At 38.6% G+C, this 12,442-nt stretch overlaps 1 protein-coding gene across 2 annotated transcripts in view; it reads left to right on the forward strand.

Moving 5' to 3' along the window:
• CYP39A1 (cytochrome P450 family 39 subfamily A member 1) overlaps positions 1 to 12,442 on the forward strand; it is a 93,943-nt gene that overhangs the window by 52,136 nt on the left and 29,365 nt on the right. For both annotated transcript variants that reach the window (XM_019457326.2, XM_019457327.2), the window contains exon 8: positions 7,626 to 7,759. In XM_019457326.2, the coding sequence (XP_019312871.1) occupies positions 7,626 to 7,759 (134 nt within the window). The remainder of the gene's footprint in view (positions 1 to 7,625; positions 7,760 to 12,442) is intronic.

The raw sequence follows: 12,442 nt of genomic DNA on the forward strand, positions 1-12,442 counted from the left end.
TTGTAACATCCATTTGCCAGGGGCCATCTTGGTTTTCAAGATAAAAGTGAAATTGGTTGGAACCCCATCCCGGTGTTCTAGGAATCCTTGGAGGGAGGAATCAGGGAGATGGCAGAGGTGGAAGCTTGTATATCTTGTAGTTTTCTCTTGACTCATGGTTCTTGCATTTGCTGATTTCTCAATTTACATTCTGTCTTCCCTTCTGCATGTTTTGCCTCTTTTTGGTATTGCATTGCCTCACTGGACATCACCCAGATCTTTATTTCCCTGAGTGTACACTTAAGGTTATTTCTTAGCAAACTTTGCAAAACATTAAAAATATGGAACAAGGAAAGAGAAAATGATGTTGCAGCCAGAAAGAACTTAAAATTGAATACTTGACATAAAGTTGAATATTCTTCTGTTCTTACAAGTCTTATCTGCCATTACTCTGAAGAATTTTCCTGGGCTTCCTATCAGGTAATCAGTCACCTGCCATGTAGCTGGGTCCTTTCTGTTCTCTCAGATCTCCAGCTTTGTCTTACTTACCTTGAAGACTCCAGCAATTCCAGTCCCTTCTTCCTGTGCAGAGCCACAGACTCTCCCTTTGTTTGACCAAGGACATTCAGGCTTTGTCCCACAGGGCTTCATCTTTTAATGCATGCCATTCATCAGCGATTTAGTTTTCTTTCCTCCTTTCTTCCTTTTCTTTCTTCTCTTCTTTTTTCCTCCTCCCACCCTTCTTCCTCCCTCCCTTCCTCCCTTCCTTCCCATCTTCCTTCCTTTCTTTCCTCAAATACACTTTAAAAGAATTTTGGATCCCCTCATTTTTAATTTGATGTGTAAAATTTATTATCCTGCACTTCAGTAATTTCAAAGGACACTACTCCTGGTATATTGCCTGCATGATTTTAGTCTGTTCAAAATATTTAAATATCAAAAGTTGTAGATTTAGTTCATTCAGTTATGGAAAATGGCTGCCTTATAACCTAATTGTCAAAGTCAGTTCTTATTATCAAACTCATCAGCCAATCCAGCTTGTTTTCTAATGGGAAAGATCTGTCCTATTTTTTTCAATTCAATTCAAATAAATGTGTCATATGTGTGTTGCTCTGATGCTCCCCTCACTTTTGATTTCTAATTTTAAGATAGACACATGGACAAACATGGAAACAGCTATCTGGTTTATGTGCAAGGGCTAGTGGAGAAATGGATAAGACCTGTCTTTGGGCGCCTGGGTTGCTCAGTAGGTTAAGCGTCCGACTTCGGCTCAGGTCGTGATCTTGTGGTCCGTGAGTTTGAGCCCCACGTCGGGCTCTGTGCTGACAGCTCAGAGCCTGGAGCCTGCTTCAGATTCTGTCTCCCTCTCTCTCTGCCCTCCCCCTGCTCACACTCTGTTTCTCTCTCTTTCTCTCTCTCAAAAATAAATAAACATTTAAAAAAAGAAGGCCTGTCTGCTTTTAATATTTCTTTTCTGTGTCTGCTTTACTTTGCTTTCAAGGGCTCCTTCTTTAGGTACAATGTGTTCTGTACTTGCCCTTTTGTTTGGCACTCAAGAGATTTTTATACTGCAGGGAAAATGTGCCAATGTGAATATCAAGATGACCGAGAGGCAAACTTTTACAAAGTGAGGAAAAGTTGATTGTGTTAGGAGATAGGGAAAGAGAACTGAGCCACAGTTTTTCCTTAGACAGACCCATTTTAGAAGAAAATAAATATGGAAGTACCAGAAAATTGGTTTCCTTAACATTATTGTGTCCACATGCCCTCTGTTGATGAATGTGATTTGGAGACTATTATACGACAGTATCTTTTAAACAAAAACCATTCTTTTCCTAAGAGATTATATTTTCCATGCGTATAGACACATATTACAGGATTATTCAGATGCTATGCTAGCCATTGTCCACTTGACTTGGTTATATAAACGATCTGTGTAATAAAGGTCACACAGAATTTATGGTACTTGTAAAATTCCAATGCTGGAATAAAATCTAGACTTCTGAGCAATAGGAGGTACAATGAGGAGCAAACAAGCAGCTTGTTCCCTTGATGCTTCTTAGTCAGGAATTAGCAAGCTTTTTCTGTATAATACCATAGAGTAAATTGTTTTAGGCTTTATGGAACAGAAGGTCTCTGTCACCACTGTTCAACTCTGCCATTGTAATGTGAAAACATCCCTAGGCAATAAATAACAAACGAGTTTTGCTGTGTTCCAATAAAACTTTATTTGCAATAACAGATGGTAAGCTGGATTTAGCCTACTGGCCATAGTTTGCCAACCCATGTCCTTGACTATGGCCTTATATAAGAGAGAAGAAGAGTAGGACCCAAATATATGGCTACAAGTAAGCTTAAGTCAATGATATCCAGAAGGCACTTTGGCAGTCTGATTCTGATGAAGACGGCACCTTTGTAGCTGTAAAAATGATATAATTTTGAGCCAGTTGTGAAATCCTGGCCAATTAAAACTTCAGTCGGAGTTATTTCATTTTAGGGTTCATAGTAAGAAATAAAACCCCTTTGCTGTCTTGTACTTTCATGTGAATAAAAACGAGTGACTTTGGTGTTGATACAGTTGACCCTTGAACAACACTGGCCTGAACTATACATGGAAGTTTTTGAATAAATATATGAGACAATATTGACATAGATACTGACAGATGATTCATTTCATAAACAGATGATATAAATTTATGGTATCATATATATAGTACAATATTGTAAATGTATTCTTGCTTCCTTATGCTTTTCTTACTAGCATTCTCTTTTCTCTACTTTATTCTAAGAATACAGTATATTATATATAACATAAAATGTGTGCTATTAATTGTTTATGTTACTATTAAGGCTTCTGGTCAATACTAGGCTATTAGTAGTTAAATTGTTGGCAAGTCAAAAGTTATAGGTGGATTTTTGACTGGAGTTTGAGGGGGGTGGTCAGCATCCCTAACCCCTGCATTGTTCAAGGGTCAGCTGTGCATCTGCTCAGAACTTCTGATTTAAATCTTATTTTTTCCCACTTAGTATGTTTCCCTCCATTGTCTTAAAGAGATAATTTTAAAACTGGTGATAGAAACTGTTTGAAACCCAGATTATTTAATAACATTCAAGAATTTCTTCTACTTCTTTCAGTCCAGCACAGTGGTTCTTAGAGTATGTTTGCTGGGCCAGCAGACATCAATAGCACCTGAGAATTTACCAGAAATGCAGATGCCTGGGCCCTACTTCAGACTTACTGAATCAGAAACTTGGAGGGTAGGGCCTTGTGATCTGTGTTCTAACAAGCCCCCAGGTGATGCTGAAGCATGCTTAATGTTTGAGAACCACTGGTCTAGCTTATACCAAGTTTTCAGTTAATTCTTTTTTTTAATGTTTACTTATTTATTTTTGAGAGAGAGATATAGACAGCGAGCAGGGGAGGGGCAGAGAGAGAGAGGGAGACAGAATCCCAAGCAGGCTCTACATTGTTGGTGCAGAGCCCGATTCAGGGCTTGAACTCACAAACTGTGAGATCATGGCCTAGACCAAAACCAAGAGTTGGACGCTCCACTGACTGAGCCACCCAGGTGCCCCTCAAGATGCCTTTTAGACGTGCAAGCAGTGCCATCAAGAAGCCAGTTGGATAAAAATAAGATGGAGCTCAGAAAGGTGATCAAAGGCAGATGATAAAATTCACCAGCCCACTGATGATATTTTATAGAAAAGTATTTGTTTGAAAACCACAGAAAAAGAATCTAGTTAGGGAAGAGAGGAAGGCCCAGAACCGAAACCTGGACTCTCCTGGGGCACATTCAGAGGTTGGATAAAGGAGCCACCTGTCATTAGCTCTGGCTTCAGCTGGTGTGGGCAGTCTGGGACTGCAATGAGGACCCCTGATCTTGTCACTTCCTACACTGAACTCTGTTCCAGCCAGCTGCATTCCTATTATGTGAACATGCCCTTTACTTTGGTGTATCTAATCCTTTGTTCTGATTTTACTTCTTCTGTGGAGCCTCTCTGACATCCCCTTCACACCTGCCCCTCCCCACCCACCCCAGTGTGGTCACTGTCACCACTGTGCCCCATAGCACATTGCACATTTTGATGTGGTAACACTTACCACATGTTAATTACTTTTAGTTCTGTGCCTTTTCTATCAGACTATGTACCTTGAGAGCCAAGGTTCTTCCGTTCATGTTCATCCTCAGCACTTGGACACTGCTAAGAGGTTCTCAGTAAATATCTGTTGGGTGAATGATTGGAAGAATTCCGCAGACCTGGTGTCCAATTAGTATTGGATATGCTTTCAAACTGTAATCTCCCAACTAAGGTTTCAGGGAAAAGAATCACTTTACTAGCTACGGAGCAAAATCAATCAGGAAGGTGTGGTTTCTAAAGAGTTATTACTAAATTTTCACTAATAATAATGGTAACAATAATAAATACCACCTTATATTGAACGCTTACCTCATGTTAGACACCGTGCTAAGTTTGTGTGCCATTTATAAACTCATCAGTTAGAACCTCAGAATTCCTCATTTCAACACTGTCTGGGCAAAGCACTTACCCTTCCTTTTTTCAGTTTTAGAATTTGTTGTCTTTTTAAGTGTAATATCTTTAAACCTTCAATTTCTTGTTTCCCCTGCAGTGCTTAGTTAGCACTTTGCTCTCCACTAAATGCCAAATAAATATTTGCTCACTTGATTTAGTAGTGATAGCTCTTGCATAGGCAATGATCTCAGCCATTTTTTTTTAATTTTTTTTTTTTAACGTTTATTTATTTTTGAGACAGAGAGAGACAGAGCATGAGCAGGGGAGGGTCAGAGAGAGAGGGAGACACAGAATCCGAAACAGGCTCCAGGCTCTGAGCTGTCAGCACAGAGCCCGACGCGGGGCTCGAACTCACGGACCGTGAGATCATGACCTGAGCCGAAGTCGGCCGCTTAACCGACTGAGCCACCCAGGCGCCCCCATTTTTTTTTTTTTCAAATAAAAAATTTCTGATTCTGACCGTGGATTCTCTAAATTAACTTTTTTTTTCTGAATTAGCTTAGAAAGTCCAGGGATAGCTCAGGGAAAGTATGAAGAAGTAAAATTTTTGTTCCATGGCATATCAAGATAGTTTTCTGATGGTAATAATTCCTTTGGTTCCCAGTAACTACTTGTAGAAGATTTGGCCACATGCAAGCTGAGACATTTGATATGTGCTGGTAATGCTGAAACAAATGAAAACCAGGGTTTGTTTGTTTGTTTGTTGAAGGATTATCTCAGAGAGTATCCATAGCCAGTATATAGCTACTTATCTTTTGTGTCCTGGTTAAATAGCTATTGATGATGCTGGTGTAGGTAATGGGAGTTTTTAAAAGTTTGGGAACGTTAGCGTAAATAGCTGTTTCTCCTGTGGGATTTCTCAAAACCTGTAATATGCTGATGTGTTCAGTGAATCACCAAGAGAATGCTAACATTTCCTGTGAATTTGGTTGGCCATAAAACGTTTTTTTCTGCTTTGAACTTTGGACATCTTGCAAATGCTTCATAGAACACAATTTGGAAAAACTGTGATATTTAGGTTGTGAAGATGCAGAAGCCATACCTATTATTTTCCCATCCCTGTTATGGAAAAGCAAAAGCAAAAGTTTTGTGAGACAATGTCCGTGAAGGCTAAACAAATGGCCCATAAGGTCACTGGTCTCTTTTTAAATATTAGGTTACTTAGGTCTGAGCAAATGAGCAGAAGGTCTTAGTAAAGAACAGTGCTGTGTATCACTATTTCATTGTTGGAAGGTTCATCCTTTCTTGGCCCAAGAGAGGAAGCCCCCAGATTCTCGAGTCTTCACATTTTCTAGAATGGTGTCATGGATCATCTGTAATGGCCCCAGGAGATTTCTCACTGTTCCATCACATTTATACCACCTTCCGGACCCATTACACCCATTGCCATTTTCCGAACATACCCGTGCTTTGTACAGTCTTCCTTTTGCTTTTCCTCTTTCCTTTGCCTGGACTGTTCATTCATCATCTCCCCATGTTGAAGTTGGACCTTTGTTAATTCAGCAGTTATTTATTAAAGTCTACTCTTTGCAAGGAACTCATTATAATCATAGTTGTAGACAAAGATACTCAAAATATTTTGCTTTTCTTTTAGTTAGACATGAACCTCCCTGCTTTTTTAAAAAAATGTTTATTTATTTCTGAGACAGAGAGAGACAGAGCATGAGTGGCGGGGTGGGGGGAGCAGAGAGAGAGGGAGACACAGAATCCAAAGCAGGCTCCAAGCTCCGATCTGTCAGCACAGAGCCCGACGCGGGGCTCGAACTCACGAACTGTGAGATCATGACCTGAGCTGAAGTTGGTCGCTCATCTGACTGAGCCACCCAGGTGCCCCTGAACCTCCCTGCTTTTATATTAGAATAAAATACCAGAATATTTTACACATCATAGAACAGTTTCCTTACTTGCATGGTGTACCAGTTAACTATAGGCTTATCTTTTACCTCCTAGTAGACTAAATGCATTGCAAGAATGTCTTTAAAAAAAAAAAAAAAAAACTTTTTTAAATGTTTATTTATCTTTGAGAGAGAGACAGAGTACAAGTGGGGAGAGAGCAGAGGGGGAGACATAGAATCCGAACCAGGCTCCAGGCTCTGAGCTGTCAGTACAGAGCCATATGAGGGACTTGAACTCATGAACCGTGAGATCATGACCTGAGCCGAAGTCAGACGCTTAACTGACTGAGCCACCCAGGTGCCCCACAAGAGTGTCTTAATTATTGTACCCTAGTAGAGCCTAACTCAACTCCTGGCCCTTACTTGGTGCTCAAGAATCTGTCAAGTTGAATGGAATGTATAGATGTCCCTATGGGTATTAGTAGAACTATAGCTTAGAAAGCCTGGTTTCAGATTTGCTTCTGACTAAGGAATTACAGATGTACTGACAGGTCAGATTTCCCAGGTAGCACCCACCTATAACTGTCTTGCAGAATGGGTTTACTTTAGAACCAGATTCGTCGAGAATCTAAGACACGGCTGGAGACTCTTATCCATGCATTGCCACTACAGTTGGGAAGCAAATGTGCAACTTGGCTTAATCAAACTGACAGTGTTTTTTTACTTTTATTAACCAGTACTGTCAAAACAAATTGAAAGCTGGGTTGTTTCAAGTAATTTTCAGAATGCAAACATTTTATTTGAAATACCACTAATTAAAATGTCTAAGTGGACTGAAAGGGCCCAACTATATTTTGGGTCATGGAAGGATTGACCCCAATCCTTTTTCAGATACCTTCAATCTAAACATAAACTAAGGTATGCACATTACGTTAGGAATGTTTGGTGCACCTATGTTTAGAGGGAGAGCTCATCATTCCAGATGTAATACATGTTCCTCATTGTCCCTTTCCTCATGTTCTTTTTGGACCTTCTGAAATGTATGATTGAAAAATCAAAAGCAAAACCAAAAATGAATCAGCAGGGAAGAGGCAGAAATAGCAAGCCAGGTGGCTTCTCCGATCTTTTACTTTATGCGTTTGAAGCCAATCTTCTATTGCTGTTTCCTTAAGTGGAAGGAATATTTAGGCAAGAAAGAAAGAAAGGAGTGAACCGTGAAATCACTCTCTGGCCTCTTTAGGTCGGTCTTTTAAACAAATCTTGAAATTCTCTCTACAGGTAAAGATAAGATAAAAGTATCTGAGGATGACTTGAAGAAACTCCCACTGATCAGATGGTGCATTTTGGAAACCCTTCGTTTAAGAGCCCCTGGTATCATTACTAGAAAAGTGATGAAGCCTGTTCAAATTTTGGTGAGCTTTGGTTTGGTTTTAAAATAGTCAACCTTTGAAGGAAAAAAGGTACATATTTTGCCGTATGTCATTAGATAATTCCTCAAGTTCCATTAAGGAAACAGGTTACGGATGAGAGTTGTGCCGTAACATTTTTATTAATGTGAATATTTATCTGTTGGCAGCTATTTTAGCTAAAACGTAACTCTTCGATGATCATTTTGGCTATGTGATCCCACATCAGAATTAATATGATCCTATTTAGGTCAAGCAGGTGGATTAGATAGTCTGCTGAACCAATGGGCAAGTAATCTTGAGCAATGGGTTCAGGAATTGAGGGTATGAGGAAAGTTCCTTTGGGTAACTGGAAGGTAGTTTCAGACTACAGACAACAGCCAGGGAAACAGCGGGAAAGCTCTGGATGATAGCAACTGATATTAGCAGCCAGCAGCTGAGTGAGGGAGAGAGGTCCTTCCTATGAGCAAAGTAGGAGAAAATTTGCAAGTGCTCCATGGCAGCTATGTTCGTGTGGCTGACTTTTAATTCCGTATTTGGCAAATCAGTCAGGCAGAACAAAATATTTTTTTTTCAGAATGATTTGACTTAGGGCCTGCATTATCCAGATAGATCACATTTACTCAGCTCTCAACTCTTGTTAGCTTTTTAATAATACAGTTTGATACAGTTTTTAGTAGTGAAAGACAAAAGAGACAAAAAAAAAATCAAAATTTTATAAAAGTTGCAGCTACACCCAAAGGAGACATAGTTTATTTACCTGGTCTTACATACATTACAGCATTTAGTTTTAGTGGGATTTTAACAGTTTATGCTTTTAAATAATCTATTAGTCTAAAATATCAGTATAAAAAGATATGCTTTGAGGAGATATAATCAAACAACTTGGTGCAATTGAGTAGAGGAGTGTGTTTATTACTCTGAATAGTACTATAGTTTATATTGAACGTTTGTTAAACTTTACTTATATTCTGGCTAACAGATAATTAGCTGAAATACAGAAGTTATGTGTCTGCCAGTAGGTATCTTGATTGTTATTTTAAGTATACAGATGCCATACATGCTTTGTGAGATTTATACCTACATATTTCAGTTATTTTGGAGCTTTTGTAAGCGGCATTTAAAAAAATTTTGGTTCTCAATTGTACATTACTTGTTTGTAGAAACGCAGTTGATTTTTGTGTGTTCACCTTGTACTTACAACTTTGCAAAACTCAATGTGCTTTTTGGTCCTACAAGTGTTTTTATAGATTCCTTGGGAATTTTTATGTAGGTATTTTATTTCTTTTATTTCTTTTTCTTGCCTTATTGCCCTGGCTCTGACTTCCAGCACTGTGTTGAATAACAGTAGTGACAACAGATATTCTTGCCTTAAGGGGAAAGTATTAAGGGGAAAATCTTCCACCATTAAGCTCGGTTTTTGGTGTGTTTTTGGTAGATGCTTCTTATCAAGTTGAGGAAATTTCCTTCTATTTCTAATTTACTGAGAATTTTAATCATGAATGGGTGTTGGAGTTTGTCCAGTGCTTTTCCTGCATCAGTAGATATAATCATATGCTTTTTCTTCTTTAACCTATTGCTGTGATGGATTACATTTATGGATTTTTGAATGTTGAACCAGCCTTTCATAGACATGAAAGACATGTCATGCTAGGCATGACATTCTGGAATAAATGTCATTTGATCATGTTGTCTAATTCTTTTTATACATTGTTAAATTTGTTTCACTAATATTTTGTTGAGGATTTTTTGCCTGGAAGTTCCTAAGAGATAGTGATCTGTAGTTTTGTTTTCTGCTTTCTTACCTTTCTTTCTTTCTTTCTTTCTTTCTTTCTTTCTTTCTTTCTTTCTTTCTTTCTTTCATACTGTTTTGTCTGGTTTCTATATCATGATAATGGCTTAAAAGATGTTTTATGCTTGTCCTGCCCTCTTTTCATAAGCACTCAGATTCCTTTCTTTACTTTTTTCCTCTCCCACTCTCTCTCCTTTCTCTCTCTCTTTCTTCTTCTTCCTTAATTCTTTCTTTTTCTCGCATTTCCTCTTTCTGATCTCATTTTTCAGCCCTTTTAACCCTGAAACCTCTCTCCTTTTAAATTCCCATTTAGTTCTTTAGTTCCCATAGTTCTTTACTAACTATGCCCTTCACTAAAACAGGGAGAAAAAACCACAAGAATCTTCATATCTATATATCTATCTATATCATATCTATGGAAGAATAAGATATATTCTTTCGGTTACTTTTGTACTATCTTCTCTGTAACTTTCAGTGTGGTTATGTGACTTCAACACGTTCTGTCTCGGACTTCCTTGACCATTGTTCTGCCTGCCTCATATATGACTGCTCCATACCCTCCTTCTCAAACTTAACACCCAGCTTGTGCTATTTCATTAGCTCAGTATGTGAGGTCATCACATGATAATTTTATAATGAAAACGTTTAAACTATTACATAAATACATTTTCTGGCAGACAGACCCAAACCAAAGACCTTTAGGCACATGCCAGTTTCTGATCAACATGGTGCACTTTTGAAATTGTATTCTTTTTAGCTTCTGCTATCCTGACCTTCAGCATTCTTTTTTTTTTTTTAATATATATAATTCACTGTCAAGTTAGCTAACATACAGTGTATATAGTGTGTTCTTGGTTTTGGGGGTAGATTCCGTGATTCATCACTTACATACAACGCCCAGTGCTCATCCCAACAGGTGCCCTCCTCAGTGCCCATCACCCATTTCCCCATCCCTCGTCCCCCATCATGCTGTTCATTTACTTTTTTTTTTAACTTGATTATACTTATACCTCAACCCTTCTTTTTTCAAATAGATACTATTTGTCCTTACTATTCTCTTGCCACACTAATTATCCTCTTATTTTTCCTTTGTTTTTTACTGTACCACCACCTGAAATCTGTCTTCTGTGCCCTATTTTTTTCCCTTTGAGCGGAAGCTTTCCACTGGACAAATGTTAGTTTTTTGCTTATTTCGGTTTGCTTCTCATTTGGGGACCCTTGAAGATGACTCAGTCTATTTCTTCCTTCCTTGTATTTTTATTTTACCATAAGGTGTTGTTACAAATGTATTTGTTTTTCGTCATGCAACTGACTTAATTGCGGGTCAGGCTGCAATATTGGCACTAACACAGTCACTATATTCTACTGCTCCATTCACCAACCTGAAAACCTCCTCTATCCTTAAGCAAGTGGCTCTTGGAAGAGCTTTTAACCACATGTTCTTACCAGGGTCGTGCTTAACTAAGGGAGGTTATAAATTTGTTGTGGCCATTAACACCTCATATTTTTTCAAAAGCAATTTTGCTCGTTCAAGAACTTTACCTAGAAAAACACCTAAGTTCAAACATATGCAACACGTATATACTCAAGTATATACAACTCCCCATGACCCGTTAGCCATACAACTATCTCACATGCTCCTTGTATGGCACCAATACAAAAACCTATGTTTCATTATAGTGTAAATCTGCCATTTAGACACTTTTTAACATTATTACACTTTTCATGCATCCAGCGCTTGCGTATTTATCTCGATAGCCTTGTAATAGTCCCACTGAATTCATAGCTTAAGTATTTCATTATTTCCTAACTCTTGAGAATTTAGGTTGGTTTCCTTTGTGGTTACTTTAATGTGGAGATTATTTGCATCTTTGTGCATAGTACATTTTTTTAAAATATTTTATTTATTTTTGAGACAGAGAGAGACAGAGCATGAGTGAGGAAGGGGCAGAGAGAGAGGGAAACACAGAATCCGAAGCAGGCTCCGGGCTCCGAGCTGTCAGCACAGAGCCCGACGCAGGGCTCGAACCCACCACCCGTGAGCTCATGACCTGAGCCGAAGTTGGACGCTTAACCAACTGAGCCACCCAGGCGCTCCCGTAGTACATTTTTTTAATGATTATTCTTGAGTTATACTTTAATAGTGGATTATTGGTCCAAGGGAATAAACACATTTATGATTCACTGCATACAATCCTCTTACAAAACTGAACTGTTTTTATAATTCCAACATTATAGATTCTCAATAAAAAATTTTAATTAAAAGTGATAGATATCTGAAACAATTTGAGAAGTTGTAGAAAAAAAAATCATAATCTCTTATCTCCACTTCCTCAAACTCACACTTTCTTCCTAGGGGCCAGTGGATCCAGGCTCATTCCAAGCCCTGCTGGTGTCTCTTTTACTGATCACAGCAACCCAGAGACATGTGCTTAGGCTGCTATCTTCCACGAATGTTCTAGAACTCCTTTTCCTTATTTTTCACAATATAGTTTTAACTTTTTTTTTTCAAATTTTTAAATGTTTACTTATTTTTGAGAGAGAGAGAGAGAGAGAGAAACCATGCAAGTAGGGGAGGTGCAGAAGAAAGGGAGACACAGAATCTGAAGCAGGCTCCAGGCTCTGAGCTGTCAGCACAGAGCCCGATGCAGGGCTCGAACTCACGAACTGTGAGATCATGACCTGAGCTGAAGTCAGATGTTTAGCTGACTGAGCCACCCAGGCGCCCCTACAATATATTTTTAATATTTGTAAAAGGTACAAATATGACCTTTGTTTCTGTACTTACTATTTCTTTTATAAATTAAATGTATACAACCTTTCCCCTTTTAGGAGGCATAAACTAATCACTGTGAACTTCTCCCTGCAAAGTTGAGGCTTTAATTTTGAAAATGACA

The sequence above is a fragment of the Panthera pardus genome, unplaced genomic scaffold, assembly GCF_024362965.1.
Source record: "Panthera pardus isolate Hobbes unplaced genomic scaffold, ASM2436296v1 HiC_scaffold_17, whole genome shotgun sequence".
Lineage (NCBI taxonomy): Eukaryota > Metazoa > Chordata > Mammalia > Carnivora > Felidae > Panthera > Panthera pardus.